Source organism: Rutilus rutilus (assembly GCF_951802725.1).
Source record: "Rutilus rutilus genome assembly, chromosome: 16".
NCBI lineage: Eukaryota > Metazoa > Chordata > Actinopteri > Cypriniformes > Leuciscidae > Rutilus > Rutilus rutilus.
In genome coordinates, this window is record NC_140224.1 from 23,686,792 (window position 1) to 23,705,071 (window position 18,280).

General features: G+C 41.1%; 1 protein-coding gene across 18 annotated transcripts in view; it reads left to right on the forward strand.

Annotated features, from left to right (window-relative positions):
* Window positions 1-18,280, forward strand: part of nrxn1a (neurexin 1a) — a 187,350-nt gene that overhangs the window by 105,600 nt on the left and 63,470 nt on the right. For 10 of the 18 annotated variants that reach the window (XM_084434106.1, XM_084434108.1, XM_084434095.1 and 7 more), the window contains 4 exons: window positions 13,193-13,315; window positions 16,185-16,566; window positions 16,661-16,851; window positions 17,448-17,621. In XM_084434106.1, the coding sequence (XP_084290232.1) occupies window positions 13,193-13,315; window positions 16,185-16,566; window positions 16,661-16,851; window positions 17,448-17,621 (870 nt within the window). Of the gene's footprint in view, window positions 1-13,192; window positions 13,316-16,184; window positions 16,567-16,660; window positions 16,852-17,447; window positions 17,634-18,280 lie in introns of all 18 variants that reach the window. The other 8 variants (XM_084434093.1, XM_084434112.1, XM_084434094.1 and 5 more) reach the window with 1 other exon arrangement.

The following is an 18,280-nucleotide window of genomic DNA, read 5'->3' on the forward strand; positions in this document are numbered from 1 at the left end:
TTCAGAAGTGTAAAACATTGCGGTTACGAAGCCTCTGTGTTGCGGCCAGCAGGGCTTTGAGTGGTGTTTCCAAAGTGCGAACGAACTGTCAGGTACGGCTAGTTTTTGCCTGTGGGCTGCAGGAGCCTTCAGGCTGCAAATGGAGCTGACTGGAATGAGAGGAGAGGCGATTAAGTTTCTCACTCACAGATCACACTCCAGCTCACGCAGTTTCCAATAACCCTCGCAAAGATCATTTCCTCAGAGAGCCTCTCCTCAAATCCCTCCTCAGGCCCCGAGCTTGACAAGCCAATGACTGCCTCTTGGTTTCCTTCCCTCGCCTTTTTGTTGCCTCCTGGTCACTGCAGAAGGAGAGCCCATCAGGAAGTGTTGGGAGGAGAAAAATGTGGCTTTTTTTTGTAAAAATTGTGTGGTTATTGTCTATGTTGAGTATTTACTACTTACTTGTTGTTCTTATTCCATGCTTATTCCATGGATTTTAATTTCTTTCTTCTAGGAATAAAAATCTTCACCAGGTCTTTTCCGTACAGCAACATGCATAGAGCACAGCTGTTACACTCATAAAAAAAATATAGTTATAGTAATAACAGTAGTTCATATGCACTATATTTAAGTCATTCACTATTATGTATAAATAAAATTATTTGCTGACAGTCTTCCTCTCCAGTCAGCTGTTAAATGGAGAACTGCTGTGACCAGATCATTGAATCAACCGTGATTCATGAACAAATCAGTCTGATTAGTGAACCACATCAGCCAGTTAAAAGAAACCCATGTAAAAGAGCCAATAGGGGTTATGCGGAACGCCCAACGTTCGAACCGGAAAACGGGTATAAACATTTCCGGTTTGCATTACCGTACGCATCTGCAGCGGTAGGTTATCTCTGAGGTAACTTATTTTGCGCTTTTTTTAGAATACAATTCTTATTTCTGTTTTAATAAAAATGTCACGAATGCTTAAGTATCAGAAAATACAATTTTATAAAAAAAAAAAATGCAGTCTTCATTTGATTGTTTTAATCGTCTGCAAGCAAATATAAAAGGTTAAACTACTATGATAGCATACAAGTCTAAACTAACTTACTGATAGTTAGCTAACTCTACATCGGGTGCCATTAGCAAAAGCTACATATACTAACTTACTAACTTACACACCTTCATAATCATGAATAAATGAGGAGGCGTAAAAACGTCCGTTTGGCAATACGATGTACATCTGGAATGGATAGAATGGGTAGCTCCTGTAAACACCGGCTATAAAAGGTCGCCATTCCTACGCTGTGTTTACCTCAGTAGCTGACGACCGGAAGTAGTTATACCCGTTTTGTAGAACCCGGAAGTATGTTCCGCATAACCCCTATTGTGCACTGATTTGGTTTTATGCTTAGCTTACTGATTCAATAATAGTCACAGTTAATTTTTTTTTTTTTTTTTTTTTTTAGCTTAAAGGGTTAGTTCACCCAAAAATGAAAATTATGTCAGTCATTACTCACCCACATGTTGTTCCAACCCCGTAAGACCTTCGTTCATCTTCGGAACACAAATTAACACGAAGCACGTCTGTGTTGCACGTCACCACGTATCACACACATGACCTGTGTCGCCCAATAGTGAGCCTACGTGGTGACGTGCAACACAGACGCGCTACGCTTGAACACTACGTGAAAAGACTCGAGGCCCAGAGAGAAGGAAATGAAAAGTGGAATAAAGTCATTATTTTTGTTTGTTTTTGCGCACAAAAAGTATTCTCGTCGCTTTATAAACTAAAGATTGAGCCACTGGAGTCACTTGGACTATATTAACGATGTCTTTAATACATTTTCTGGGCCAGCAAGTTATAGTGTCTTAGAAGCCTATGTGTGTGAGACAGCTCTCAGATTTAATCAAAAATATCTTCATTTGTGTTCCGAAGATGAACGAAGGTCTTACGGGGTTGAAACAACATGAGGGTGAGTAATTACTGACATAATTTTCATTTTTGGGTGAACTAACCCTTTAATAGGTGTGATCTGTCACAAAATAAATTATTTAGCTAAATTAAATTATTTATGGTAGGGGTGAATTCAGGATAATTTGGAAAATTGACTGGGAAAAAATATGAATAAACCCCTTTAACCTTTTGCACTATATACATTTTTGTACATATACACACTCGGCTGTTAGTGCATTCTAACATAGTCACTATGAACTATCACAACTAACAATATATTTTGCCAAAAAAACAACAACAAAAAAAACACAGATTTCTACTGTTTGCCTGAAATATCACTTTAACTGGAAACAGACGTTTTGTGTTAGGAAGGTAGTGGAAGAAACAAAAAAAAGTGATGTGAGGAGAAAGATTGGTGTTCTCCATCTCTGCAGGCTTTGCCAATCTATTTTTTTTTTCATCTCTTTTATTTTATTTTATTTTTTTATTTGAGAACTCTAGCCTACCCTGGCATTGATTCTCCAAAAGCCTCAGGGTAATTAATATCAGTCTCTAAAGTCTCTTTCAAAGGAGTCTTTGTTTGTTTTTGTGTTTGCTTGTTTCCGGTACAAATCTCTTTGAGTGACTCATCATAGAGTCTTATGTCCCCAAACTGCCATTGCTCATTCATATTCAAAGAATGAACGTAATGATCAGTTCCCTCATCATCAAACTAATACGGCTCTGCATCCAAATTTGGCCTTCAGAAACATTTGCTTCGTGCTGTTGCATAGTAATAACAGCTCATTTGTTAATTCACAGAGTTTCTTGTCCAATCAAATGCATCCAGAGATTGCAAGGATTTTACCATCTGATAATGTGCTTTGTCTCTTGGTCTAACCGAGTGTATTTTGTTTGTGCGTCTTAACAGGCTTTTGTGAGCGTGTTATTGTTTTGTTATTTCGTTGCAACCCTGAGCTCAGTATATTGGCTCATTTGACAATGAGGCAGTTGTCTGTGTTAACCTGAATGCCCAAGATAACAAAGCACCTGAGCTTCCTCGGGGGGCTTTTTTCCACATCCGTTCTTCTACTCCCTCTGCATAATGGAAGCACAACACACTACCAGACACAGCAGTCTTGTAAACAGGCCAGTGACAAATTAGGGTGCACGTTGTTCGATTTTTTGCCACGATTCTGCTGTTTGAGACCAGGGATTGTGAAATATTTATTTTCTAGTTCTTTCATCGTTGGGCAAATTTAGCAGTCTTGAATCTCTTAGTGTGACATGCCTGTTCTCAAATAAGGATGTCAGACCGGACACAGACTGCCCAGTCAATGATGTATATCGTAAAATCTGTTGATGTCTCACAGTCTGTCTTGGCTTTTCTCACTTGGCTCATATCATGCGATCTGACAAGCTGATTCGTAGCTACAAAGCATTTCCGTGCACTTGAAAAAAAATTCAGCTTGACCAAGTCAATAATTCTTATGACATTCTTTTTTAATGTCATGTTAACGCTTTAGACTAACTGAAATCATGCTGTTATTTTTTTTGTGATTGTACCTTGGCTTCGTCCAGCATGTGCATTACCATTCGAAAGTTTAACTTTGATACAATGTTTTAAACGTTAAACATTTGATAAAAAATACAGTCAAAACAGGAAAATTATGACAATTTAAAATAACTGTTTCCTATTTTAATATATTGTCAAATGTAATTTATTCCTGTCTCCAGTGTCACATGATCCTTCAGAAATCAATCTAAAATGCTGATTTGCTGCTCAAGAAACATTTCTTAAGTTAAAAACAGTTGTGCAGCTTTATATTTTTGTGCAAACTCTGGTATATTTTTTCATGATTCTTCGATGAATAGAAATTAAAAAAAAAATTATATTTTTTGTATATTTGTATTTTTTCCGACCCCGAACTTTTAAAAAATAGAATACGCACAAAAAACTGACTACAGTTGTCCTCATCATTCTGCTCTTGTTCTGAAAGACAGAGGTGACTCACAGTGTGTATTTAATCCTTCAAATATTTGATTACACATTGTGTCATGTATGCTTAGACAGATAAAGACTGTAGCTCGACTACGCAATAACCTGCTGTAGCTCAATTATAACTGTCAATGTAAATGCTCAGAGAGATGGACTGCACATAGGAGAGATTTACAAAGGATGGATTCTTGATTAAAAATGGCTAGACAGACCACAGCGGAATGGAACAGAATATGTTTATAGGTGCATTAACTTCCATGCACCAGATGGACTGAATACATTTGAGATGCTTATGTCATCCCCAGAATTATCTGATCCAGTCCATATTTTTAAAATGGACATTGATCTGACATGCAGCATATCAAAAGTTGAACTACTGTATATGTTTCAAAAATAGCACAGGTGAAATGCAAGAACACATCCTGTGTGAACAAATCCTTGCTTGTCCCCTAACAGAAGATCTCATGAACAAACTCCAGCCTGATTATTTAATAACACCTTGTGCAGAAGCGCATTTACCGACGACAAGGGGACGACATTTCGATGCATTCAGAGCATCCTTTACTAGAATCAAGAGATTCATGTGAATTCAAAAGGACCTCATTTCTCTGAAACAGCCTCCTCCATAAATATGCAGTAGGGTTGCCATTTACTGAAGCGGTAGTGTTCATAAATATGCAGTGGTGATGCTCCTGTTTAATTTGCGATGCAGATAGAACGGCGGACAGGGTGAATAGCAATGCTAGCCCTCCGAGCCTGATCTCACTGTGTTTGTTTGTCTGTTTTTACTGATCTTTACATGGTGTGGCTGACTGTATAAGTCTCACATTGTGAGTCCAATGAGAATAGTATTAAAAGGCCATTTACTTATTAAGGTCCCACAATCTCAGCCCTAACCTGGCCTAATTTCTGAGTGATAGAGCAGATGGTCACATCATGATGTCCCCCATTCCATCACAGCCTCAGTATCCCAGTTTGCCGCAGTGATGTTCAGATCTGGGCAGGATGGATGACTTTGTTTGAACCACTGGGCATCGGACCCAAAGCCTTTTATCCCACATGATTGGCTCTTTAAATGATTTGTTGCTTCCTGATGAAGGCCCAATTTTGTCTCCGAAAGCGAGCCATCAGGAGTCCCAGGGGTTCGAGTGGATACTCTGTCCTCTCAACAACTCATTTGTGTACCAAATGTATGTGCTTTTACCCCAATGGGACTAGCATTCTGGTGACGTTAAATAAAGTTAACAGAACATCCTCACCTGAATCTATTCCTAGGAGGGTTGTGGGAGAACTGTTGAAATGGGCCCAAGCCATCAAGCACTCACCTTCACGAAGCACAGTGTCTTGTTGATTGCACTGGGTGTTTTGGCATTGAAGAAGCAAAACAGCTCTCGTTTGACGATGTGCGAAACACAAAGATGCCGGGAGCTGTCAGGATACCTCCACATCTCCCTCACAGTTGGGCATCTACCCACACAGTAAGGAGCCTTGGGAGATAATTATACACAACTACTTATGAACAGAGAGGAAGTTGGAAAAGGTGTGAATGGTCCCATGAAAACCACAGGAACCAATTCCACATCGATAGTGAAGAAGGAAGCCTGGATGTTTCTGACGAGTGGTTTGTCACCCGTCGATACAGGTTGGGTAAGAGGTCTCGTAAACAAATCAGAAATGGAAACGTTTCGCACGGTAGTCCCCTGCAGGGAGTTTACCTTTAACACAACACACAGAAGAAGAGTCTGACTCTGCTGTGTGCTGCTTGTTTACATTCTGTTATTTCAATTTACAAGTCACTCAGGAAGCAGATTCAGTACGATTTTTTTCCAGAACGTTTATCAACAATGTCATTCATTTTGAGTTTTTGCATTTTTTCTCCACGGAGGAACTGAAAGGGAAACAGTATCAGTTTGATAAATGTGTGCATCAGAAACAGGGTGGCCATCACAGGTTTGGTGTCAGTACGATTTTTTGATATAGCCTGTCCCCCGGTTTAAGCCTATAGTCCCAGAATAAAATGCATTATTGAACTGTTTAACTGAAAGCAACTTGCACTGACATATCTTAAAATATATATATCGGTGTCATTGTTTTGTCTCAAGATGCACACCAGTAATGTTTTTCTAAAGCACGTTTATAAAAGCTACTTAAATGTCCTAATTAAACTAAGGCCTAATTCTGGCTTAATCTAAGCCCTGTCTGTGAAACCGGGCCTGAATTTCTTTAAAGAAATCAATACTTTTATTTAGCAAGGATGCATTAAATTTATCAAAAGTGACAGCAACGACATTTATAATGTTACAAAAGAATCTATTTCAAATAAATGCTGTTCTTTTGAACTTTCTATTCATCAAAGATTCTTCAAAAAACTAATATTATGGTTTCCACAAAAAATATTAAGCAGCACAACTGTTTTCAACTGAGAATAATAAGAAACTTTTATTGAGCTCAAAATTATCATATAAGAATTATTTCTGAAGGATCATGTGACACTGAAGACTGGAGTAATGATGCCGAAAACTCAGCTTTGCATTACAGGAATACATTTTATGTATTAAAATAGACAAACAGTTCTTTTAAACTCTAATAATAATATTAATAATTTCACGGTATTATTGATTAAATGAATGCGGTCTTAGAGAGCATAAAAGACATTAAGCATTAAAAACAGGGCATTGATGGCAGCCATTTTCTTTTTTCCTAGCAAATTTGAAGAAAAAAAGAAACACACACACACACTCTTAGGAAGTGAAAAGAAAGCCTTTCCCTTTTTGGTAAATTTAAGAAACAGGCCATGGATGGTAGCCATTTTGTTTTTTCAAGCACATGTAGGCGTTCATAGATTTTTAAGTCAATTCAACCCTCAAAATATATGGTGATATCTGTCTTGTTGCATCTTTTTATGTGCTCAAGGACACAGCTTCTTATTGTCTGTATCTATGTCAAAAAGACAGAATCAGGGATTCTGACCAAAAGGAGATGTATTATTTAATCTCCCGTGGAGAAACAGAAGCAGGGGCTTTTCATGTTTGAACAGCCTGCTATTGTGCAGCCTCAACTATGTTTTTTGTATCCTCATTAATTATCTGTGCCAGCCATAGCTACTCCTGTCGTGTGTGTGTGTGTGTGTGTGTGTGTGTGTGTGTGTGTGTGTGTGTGTGTGTGTGTGTGTGTGTGTGTGTGTGTGTGTGTTTATGAGCGTTGTTCTTCTTCTGACACGAAGAACAAGCCGTTGCCAATTAGGGACTCTGCCTCCCCCAGGGTGACAGTGTGTTCAACCAAGAGAGTGCTGTCACATCAGCTCATGGGTTGTTAATATGGTCTGAGTGTCAGCAGGATGAAAGATGTATATTTAGAAACCAGTGGGGTCACTATACGCTCTTGGCTAAATCAAGCTATAGGTTGAGAGCAGAGTTTTGGCTAGTTAGAGGTTTGCACTTCAGGGATCCATATTTCCACCTTGGGTCTCTGACATTTATAGTTGCACCATCGAAATGGTTCGGCTGTTCGGATTTTGATGACCTTTAAATTATTTTCTATAAAAACTGCTTCATACGACAGAATGAAATGTGAGGCGTATTGGTTTAAGGTTGTAGTTTTATGTTATGGTTATTTATCATGCTGTGATTTGAAAGTTAATGTTTTAACCTGCTCTGCACCATGAACAACAAAAAAGACAGTTTCCTCCTGTTTGAATTATGATTTAGCAGAGCATTTCCTTTTATTATCAGTAACCATAATTCCTAATAAATTAAACCCCTCACACACATGGGTGGTCGCGGACAGGTGCGGAGGACACGGTCAATACCAGTGTCAGAATTGTATTTTATTATAAAGGCAAGGGTCAATATTTGCCTCCTTGAATTGATCTTCAGCTGCATTTTTTACCTTTATTTTGTACTTATAAATGTTTACCTACCATACATATTTTTTTAACACACAGTATGCCATCTTGAACCAATTTATAATAAATATAAAGAATAAAATTATATAAATATACTGTATAAAAATGTAAGGTAAAGAGTAATTACCTATAAAATAGATGTGTATGTGTGTGTGTGTATATATATATTTAGTACTCTTATCTTATATATTAATATTTTTAAATGTCTGTGGCATTTTTGTCACTTTGCGACAGCATATTATATTATATTAATTAGGTGAGATAAACATCAAAGATGCTTTGCTACAAGCAGGAATTGCAAGAGCTACTTGGACAAGGTGTCTTTGTGATGGTATTCCACGGTGAAAAGTTTGGCAGAGCATCCACATTGTTGAAAACCCCTCTGCATCATCAGCAGGTGTCTCAGGTTCACTAGCGTTTCGCCCCTTAACCTGTACGCTTCACCTGAGTGGGGCAGCGAAGAGCTTCTAGCCTTTGCCTGCAGAGGGGTTCCAACTGTGGGCTCTCTTCAGCCACAACCATCTTGAACTAGTCTCAGCTGCCAGGGCTATCTCCCTGGTGGCTTTCTTCAGATGTTTTGAATCCAGACCAACCTTTTGTAGGAAATAGCGCAATGATGTTGCTGGGAAACCACGACAGCCGACTTCGATGGGAAACATGGTTGCGTGCCATCCTTTGGTAAGAACCTCATCAATCAAGTCCTGGTACTTAGCCTTCTTGATTTGATGCGAGATAGCTAGCCTGTCCTCCCATGGCACCGTAAGTTCAGCTACTAAGATGGTCTTGATGCTCCTGGAAATCAGGACCAGATCTGGACGGAGTGAGGTCGCTGCAATGTCTTGTGGGAAGACAAGCCTACTACCCAGGTCCACTTGCATCTCCCAGTCAAAAGCACGCTGTAGCATGGATGGCGGGTGCTTGGCAGTTGCCTTTACCATGGTAGTATTGTTGCATTCACGCTGGAAATTGATGAATTTTGGAGACTGTGGTGCCAGGTTGTTGTTAGCTTTGACCCTTTGCAGATCCACCCATTTGGCGACTTCTGTCAGGACCTTGTCATGTCTCCACCTGTATCGACCATCTCCCAGTGCTTTGGGGCATGCCGTCAAGATGTGATTCAGTGTGCATAGCACTGCTCCACAGTGCTTGCATGATGCATCTTCTTCCTTGCCCCAGATCTTTAAATTACTTGGGGTTGGCAAGAGGTCAGCCACAGCACGTAGCAAGAAAGACAGCTTGCCTTGGTCGGTTTCCCAGAGTTCCTTCCAGGACAGTGATCGCTCGAGTGCCTGATCCCACTGCATCCACTGCCCCTGAGAGGCCAGCCCTACCGCTTTCACACGGCGATGTTCTTCTTCTGCCTCTCTGACCCTCTGCACCACAAGCTCTCTCTTGCCTTTGGTGTTGGCCTTGCTCCACCTCTTAGTGTTGTAATGTCCAAGTCCCATGCGGCCTTGACAGATCACTCCAACAATCTCCTGGTGTTTCCAGTGTGCTTCAGCTTCCGATACCGCTTCTTGGGGCTTCCACTTCCTGCCGCACCTGATGGCATTGCTAGCATGCTGGACTTTCCCATCCTTTGACAGGAGCAGCGTGCTGACTGCTCTTGCCTTAGTGGCCTTGTATTCTTCAGCTACTGATGAAACAGGTAAGCGGAGCTTGGAGGTCTTGCTGTATAGGTTCACTGAGCTGAAGGAAGGGGGAACACCCAACCATTTCCGCACAATCTTACTGCACATTCTCTCCATTGCTTCCACTTGTGTCATAGGAAAGTCATAAAGCAGGAAGGGCCATTGCAGTCTGGGTATAATCCCATACTGAAAGCACCATACCTTGAACCTCCCAAGCAACTGGCTGTTGTCAATTGCCTTAAGCCAGATGCTCAGCTGGTCTTTGGTGTCTTTGAGATTGCTGATGTCCTTCAGAGAGTGGTCATAGTTTTTCCCAAGACATCGGATCCCTTGGTCTTGAATTACTGGGATTTCCGAGCCTTGGATGCTGAAGGTGTTTCTTATCAACTTTCCTTTGTGGATACTAAGGCTCCTGGATTTCTCCGGTTTAAATTGCATCCGTGCCCATGTCGCCATCTTTTCCAGAGCACTTAGGATCCACTGTGTTCCTTGAATTGCTGGGGTCATCACAGTCACATCATCCATGAAAGCCCGGCAAGCGGGATGCCTTGTGCCGTCGTTTGCTTTAGGACCTTTACACTGCATCTCTCCTGCTTTCAGAAGAAGATTCATGGCGGCCACAAACAGGACCACTGAAATAGTGCATCCTGCCATGATTCCCTTCTCCAGCCTTTGCCATTTGGTGGTGAAGTTTCCCACTGTGAACCTCATTTTCAGTGAATCCATGTGTGTCATCACCAGCTTCACCACCTCTGTTGGTACTTGGTAGTGTTCTAAAGCCCTTTGGATCAGCTGATGAGGTACACTTGGGTAGGCTTTAGCAAGATCTAGCCAGACGACAGCGAGTGTGTTTTTATTACTCTTTGCTTCTTTGATGATCTGGCTGATCGCTGATGTATGTTCTAGGCATCCAGAATATCCTGGAACTCCTCCTTTTTGGACACTGGGGTCGATGTACTCATTGTTGAGAAGATACGATGTAAGCCTTTTAGCAACAATGGACCAGAATATTTTCCCCTCAACGTCCAATAGGGAGATCTCTCTGAACTCTTCGAGTCCTGTAGAATTCTGTCCTTTAGGAACAAAGCAGCCCTCAGCGAGTGTCCAGAGCTTAGGTTCCTGCCTTTTTTTCCAGAGTGTCCGTAAGAGCTTGGCTAACCTATTCAGTAGCAGTGGGCAGTTTTTATAGATCTTGTACGTTGTGCCTGATGGTCCTGGAGCGGATCCTGCTCGAGCTTTTCCGACAACTGACCTCACTTCATCCATGGTGAAGTCTGCCATGCTGAATGGAAAGTGAGGCATGGGCCTTGGCAGCCGGAACGGGCATAGGCCCAGTGGGATGTCTCTGCAGGGGTCACCATGTGCTGCTGCCACGCTCTTCTCCACATCCTCCTTGGAACACCTAAGTTTCCCGCTCTTAGGCTTTCCTAGAAGGTCAGCTGTAAACTGGAAGGGGTTGTTAAAAAAGGCTTTCCTCTTACGACGCTTTTCTCTCTGTTTCTTCCGGAGTGATTCTGCCTTGCAGAGAAGAATTAAGCTTTTCCGCACCTCCGCCCGTATCTGGTTTAGCGCTGATTTCTCCTCATCATTCGCTTTCTGCCATCTTTTCCTGAGTGTTCTCAGTTGCTCCCGTAATTCTTTAATCTGGCGCTGCCTCCTGCTTGGACCAGCTGGTGGTCTAATAACATTGCATTCCTTTACACCGAAGGTGTCCAGACATGCGTGAAAGACAGTTTTTACCATGGTTTTGATCTTCTTGGTTACATCTCCCTTGAGGGTATTGTCCAGGGTGATGTCTAGGTCTCTATCCAGCTGTGCCCATCTGCGGTCTGTAGCTGATGGTAAATTTAAGCGTGGTTTCCTCTCAAAGTCCTCTAGCATTTCAGATTCACCCCCTCTTCTTGTGCTCTGAGCAGGTTGAGCAGAGAGGTCCGGTGCACTGTGGTGCATATAATTATATTATATCCTCACTTTCTTTGTTTTTCTATTTTTTTACCCTCGCATCTTCAGCATTTCTGTCACATTTGATAGCATTTTTGCCTTGGTTAATTTTTGACCCCGGCTGATACATTGTGAAAAATAGAAAAATGTAGCTGTAACACATCCATATTTTAAATTTGTCGGACGATCAAAGAGTTTGTAAAATGACTTTAGCATTGCTGATTAGTCAGTCCCAGTAGAGCTGAATTACTGTGTCCTCAATATGAAGATCGTCCTGTCTCAAAATGGCTGCCTGCGCTTGTTTCACATGGGTATCGTTCTCAGCTGGATGAGCTAGATATCAATGCATCTCATCTCTCCTGGCCTAGATGAGTGTGTGTGTGTCTGTGAGAGAGAGAGAGAGAGTGTGTGTGTGTGTGTGTGTGCGCGTCTAGTCTGTGTTCTCCTGCTAGCCCTGTCCTGTCAGAGCTCTCTAGCCAGCCTCTGCCCACCTCTGTCTTATTTAACTCTGCCCTCTCTCTCCACCCTGGGAGATGAGAATCAAAGTGACCGGACACACGCAACCATCTGCCCCAGTTCCATGGCAACAAGCTGCCCTCCCAGACAGAGGGAGAGGCTTTTTGTCTTTGCTGCTTGCGAGTTTATCTGAACACTCCTTCCTAATAAAGGCATAGCAGCCGTGGACCTTTAGCTGTCTCTCCAGCTGTCCAATCACACGCTGTCACCTTTTCACATATATCCTTTTGTGCAGGGATGGTCAGAGGCCTAAAAAAAGCACATGTCATGTCTTGTATATTGCCGGAGGCTTAATAGTGCTGCCCCTTAGTGTTTCCTCTCAGTGGTGGCTTTTTCTTAGATCTGCAGAGATTCCTTTAGGTGGCGTTATTGCGCAGTCTGAGACCTTACATGCTGCTGCTTTTCTTTCCCTCAGAGCTGGCTGATCTGGATTCATAGTAATTGAGAGCAGGGAGGGATAGAAAATCGATTGGGAGCCTGGCAGTTCTTTAATGGCAACTCTTTTTACCTGTTATCAAGTGAGATGGGCTGCAGGGGCCCCTGACAATGACACGCTGCCCTCTTAGCGGCAGTCTGACTGATGAGGAGAGACAACGACGTGTCAAAGAGAGCCAGAGCGGCTGAAATCACAAAGCCTGCAGGCTCCTCTTCGCACGCTCTGATCATCTAGTGGAAGCTCGATTGGAGCCCGGAGGTCCGGGGGCCCCGTCGAACACGACGCACGTGTTCACGGGACAAGGGGGAGGCTCTACAGCCGAGAAATTGCTTTCTCGAATTGAGTTTACAGTCTGTAGGTTTTTTGGATGTGCTTCCTAAACCGCTCAGGAATTGTAAGGACGTGAGAAGCATATGCAGCCGAACATCACTCGACTGAAATAACAGACGCAGGTCGGTTTCCTCAAGGAGGGCCGTCATAAAAACAGTTGAATGGCTCCATCTGGTGGCGGAAGTGGGATGAAACAGTTGAGTTCACTTCATGTATTGTATGCTAACAAATCGTTTTTTTGTTGTTGTTTTTTTTAAAGGGGAGACCGAATTCATTACAGGGCTGGCCACAAGACCACAGGACATTCAGTAGATAGATCTAAATGTGTGAATGTGATGTGTGACAGAATCATTTCCTCTGCTGTTTATCTATGAACCCTCTTTTCTTTTTCTCTACATGGATATCAGTCACCTCTCTACACCCCCTTTTTTAGTTTATCCCGTTTCACAACCCCTTGCTTCCTCTGTCTCTCTATCACTCTCTGTCTTTCTACCTTCTGTTAACCGCTGTGTGGGACATGTTATAGGTAAAGGTCCAGAGACCATATTTGCGGGCCAGAACTTGAATGACAACGAATGGCACACAGTTCGTGTCGTCAGAAGAGGCAAAAGTCTGAAGCTAATGGTGGATGACCTGCAGCCATCTGAAGGTACATCATATTCTCAAGTATTTGAGTCTGATAGTGAGCATCCAATGCCCTTTAGAGCACTTGAAGTGGATAGATTAAAGTGTGCAGAGCGTTATTGTCTGACCCTATACGAACATATACGTCACCGATACTTTGTTTTGGATTAAAACGTTAACTTAAATTAACATAACAAAATTCAAGATTGCTATGGCGAAAAAAAAAAAATCAAATATGACCTCTTTTGCGTCTCTGATAAAAAATTTTTTTTACTTGGATTATGAAAATATGTAAATATTTCTTGCTATATGGATGTATAAAAAATTATATACACTACCATTTAAAAGTTTGGGGTTGATAATATTTAATTGATGGACAAAAAAATATATATATATATGTATTTTAAAATGTAATTTATTCATGTGACAGTAAAGCTGAATTTTCAGCAGCCATTTTCTTCACTACTAATGTACAGTCTTTAATGTCACTTTTGATAAATGTAATGCATTCTTGATGAATACTCTTACCCTAAACTTTTGAACAGTAGTGTAATTTAATCAATATAAATTATATAAAATATGTAATGCTTTCCTTGTTGATGTAGTCCTTAGGTGTATGTAAGATTAAAACAAAACTCACCTGTGACTTCAAAATATGTAACCACAGGCATTTTATATGTGTATAAATTGATTTATATAAAATAATAAATAATTTCTTTGTTGATAAAGTTTCTGGGTGTAAGAGAGAGTTTTAAAGTCCCATGTAAGATAAATAAACCACCTGTAGTTTTTTGAAGAATGAATGGGACATGCATTACATTATCATAATTATTTCCTTTAAGTAATCATTGCACTTTGCTAATAGTCTTATGAAAGAGCCGATCATGAAGGGATTGAGTGGCTCACTTTCCAATAGCCTTCCCTCAGTGCTCCTCAAGGGGCAAAAACACCTTTTGCAATTTGCCCAGTAAATTAACGTCAAATGAAAAAGGTAGTGCTTTCCCACAGTGCAGTACGACAATCATCTTTAGTTTCTTGCTGAACTTACTAGTGTGTAGTCGACACTTTGAAATATACTTGGTATTTTCTTTAATGCTGATGCTTTCGGAGACCAAACCACTGAGGGAATACATTATACTCACATAACCTTCCTGATTTTAGAGTCAAAGAGCTTTCTCTTGGGAAGCTTTAAAAGAGGTTTTTAAAATATTTAAAGACCTCTTTCTCTTCCACTGGTTTGCAGAAATATGAAGTTCGCATTTTTTCCTTCAAATTGCCTGAAATACTTCTGACATTCGTACAACTCTTTATGCTTTCGTGTTTTCAAGTCTCTGATGTTTGTTAAAAATCTCAATTTGCTGCAGTAGATTTGAGATGACACACTTGACAACTAGGGGTGGCACGGTTCACAAAACCCACAGTTCGGTTCGTATCACGGTTTTAGGATCAGGGTTTTCGGTTCTGTACGGTTCTTGTTGTTATTTTTTTCTTTTAATCTTTAACACTCCAAAAATTTACTTCAGCATATGATATATAGCTTAATTATCTAATTATTAATTGAATTATTTCATAAATGGGGCGTGTTTGCAAAATGCAGCTTCTCATTTCCCATTTCGAAGTAATATAGTGAGTGAGCGGTCACCGTGAGGAAACTTTCAGTGGCCCTGGAGGTCCATCCATCTGTAGTGAGAGCTACGTGGGCTGTGTCGGACAGTTCTTTGTCAATTTCTCCTCGTGTCTCGTCATCATAGGCGTAATTTGCGGGTGGGACATGTACCCCAGGGTCGATATTGTCCCCACCACTTTTGAAACATCTCGCGATTTCTAACATTATTCTCTCAACGGACATTTGCATCGATAGTCTAGTGTTATAATTGATTTGCGTTTGGTGCACTGTGGAGTGGGTAAAACGGTTTTTAATGGCTGGCTAACATATACCATTGACTCGCGCTAGCCTAGCATCGGCTAACTATCCAAATATAAGGACTGGATAATTAAAAAAAAAAAATTTCTCCACTGATGAATAACAACCAGGCTGACTTAAAAATGAGGTCCGATGTCAAAAATCCCGAACCACCCCTTTAAATAAGAAGCAACTAGCGCTGAAATTCGTTTTTTTAATCAAGTGATCAAAGTGCTCATTGCCGCTGCGATCAGTGGCGCTGATACAGTGTTCTCTTGTGGCTCGCGCACACGCGTCTTCAATCCGTTGAGGAGACTCTCTATTCGTTCCGGTGAAATCACAAAGCAAAATTGTCCCTGCTTGATATACAACCACTGATAAACATAATCGGTTTTGATATTAAAAAAAAATAAATATATATATATACGAGTGCGGATTTGAACTCTTGAAGAGTTCTGCCACTGGACCATTAAAGTACATTTGTGAAACAGTCGACCTATGTATTTATTCACGTGAAGAAACAACATAGTGGAGTAGATCTCATTAAATGTCTAAGTAAACCCAGTGTACTATTTAAATCGATTGCTGGACATCATAATGTTATTCTACATACATCTGATTTATGATTTAGCATTGTATTAGCACGGGCACGAGGCTACAGTGCGCATGCGTCGAAGTCGAACCGTGCGACGCACACACGCACCGAACCGAGACAAGCGAACCGAACGGTTCGGATGTTTTTTCATTTACCGTGCCACCCCTATTGACAACGCTGCGGCCCTGTCCTGAATAGCGCACTTTATATGTACATGTGGTCTTGCCATGGCTTGTATGTGTCCGTCAAGCCCACAAGACCCCATTTGTCTACTTCACGACTGTATATGTATTCAGCATTACGTCACTCTTTGGGCGGTAGTTGGGACAGGGCCTGTGTTTTGACACCCTACCCGTTCCTGTATTAAATCTGTTTCCGATTATTCGCCTTGGTAAGGTCAAATCACGGGGGACCACACGCAGCTGGAGTTCCACAATGTGGAGACGGGCATCGTTACAGAGAAGCGGTACATGCCCGCCGTGCCCTCCAACTTCATTGGACACCTGCAGGGTCTGTCCTTCAATGGCATGTCCTACATTGACCTGTGCAAGAACGGCGACATTGACTACTGCGAATTGAACGCCATGATCGGCTACAGGAGCATCGTGGCAGATCCGGTTACCTTCAAGTCTCGCTCTAGCTATGTGACCTTGCCCACCCTGCAGGCCTATTACTCCATGCACTTGTTCTTCCAGTTTAAGACCACTTCGCCAGATGGGCTCGTCCTGTACAACCGAGGAGATGGCAATGACTTTATAGTAGTAGAGCTGGTAAAAGGGTAAGCTCAATTCATTTTTAATGTGCCACGTTTGATACATTTAGAACATGTGATAAGTCCTTCACTGAATGTTTTCATGACTGTTTGCATGCAGATATCTCCATTATGTGTCAGACCTGGGAAATGGAGCTCATCTCATCAAGGGAAATTCCAACACACCTCTGAATGACAATCACTGGCACAATGTGATGATCTCAAGAGACACAAACAACCTTCACACAGTTAAAATAGACACCAAAATCACCACACAGACTACCATGGGAGCCAAAAACCTGGATCTGAAAGGTACTTTTGATATTCTCTTTGATTTCAACTGATCATTTAAACTAGATACAATAATGATATGATATTATATTATATTGGGTGTAGACTACCATTCAAAAGTTTGGGATCTGTAAGATATTTTCAATGTTTTTTCAAGAAGTCTCCTATGCTCACCAAGGCTTCAGCAGCCATTAGTCCAATCTTCAGTGTCATGATCTTTCAGAAATCATTCTAATATGCTGGTTTGGTTAGATTTTTTCTGGATTCTTTGATTAATATAAAGTTTGAAAGAACAGCATTTAAAAAAAAAAAAAAAAATAGATATAATTTGTAAGATTATAAATGTCCTTACTGTTACATTTGATCAATTTAATGCATCCTTGCTGATTGAAAGTATGAAAATAAAACTTGCTGATCCCAAACCTTTGAACGGTAGTGTATATGTGTCATTTACCTTAGTGCCAAGTTGTATTCACATGTTGTGTACTGCAATAAACAAAAAGACCAGCAGGGGGAAGTGGTGTACCTTTTCTATGGATATTTACAAAACATGCTCCCCTGATAGTTGAAATGAAAAGACATTGTCAGTCAGAGCATAATATTTCCTGTCTCTACAGGTGATTTGTATGTGGGAGGTGTGGCCAAAGAGATGTATAAGGACTTGCCAAAGCTGGTGCATTCTAAAGAGGGCTTCCAGGGCTGCTTGGCATCTGTGGACCTGAACGGCCGTTTGCCAGACCTGCTGTCAGACGCACTGTCCAACGCCGGCCAGGTGGAGAGAGGATGCGAAGGTGAGGAAAACGGTATGAATGGCACAGACACAAAGCCGGCTTAGTGCGGTCCTTCACTAGATGACTGCAATCTCCAGACCTTGTCTCATATCATGCACTCCTGTTCATCCTCTCTGCTTCTTGTTCTCTTCACTATCTGTTTTGTGTTTTCTTCATGCTGGGCCAGTTTTAACAGGTTTCAGGCTTCTGTGTTCTTTTCCTCTGTTGGAAACTGGTGTAGATTAGGGGTGAACGATACGGACATGTCCCTAGCAATGTCAAGAGACCTTGTGTTTTCCCCAAGCTAAACTGTGGTGAAGCTGAATATATGAGAGTAAAGAGACTGGTTATTGCCAGTTTGTTAGTAGCATATTAATTAGGGCTAGAATCTTTTTTTCATCAAAGCACAGAAAGATATAAAAGCAAAGCATCTGTGGAACACAACTGAGAATGGCCCTTTGGACTGCTGCAAAATGCTAGCAAAAATAGCCTATTTTGTTTTATGTCCTTAAAAGATGAATTAAAGTCAAATTGAATGCAGTTTATTCATTGTTAAAAGGAAAAACTCTTATATAAGAATAATCATCTCTACAGATTTTTTTTTTTTTTTTTTTTACTACACTTGCTTATTGAAAGTGACATTTTTAACTGATTTCTGGCTCAATTTATCAAAGAATCTT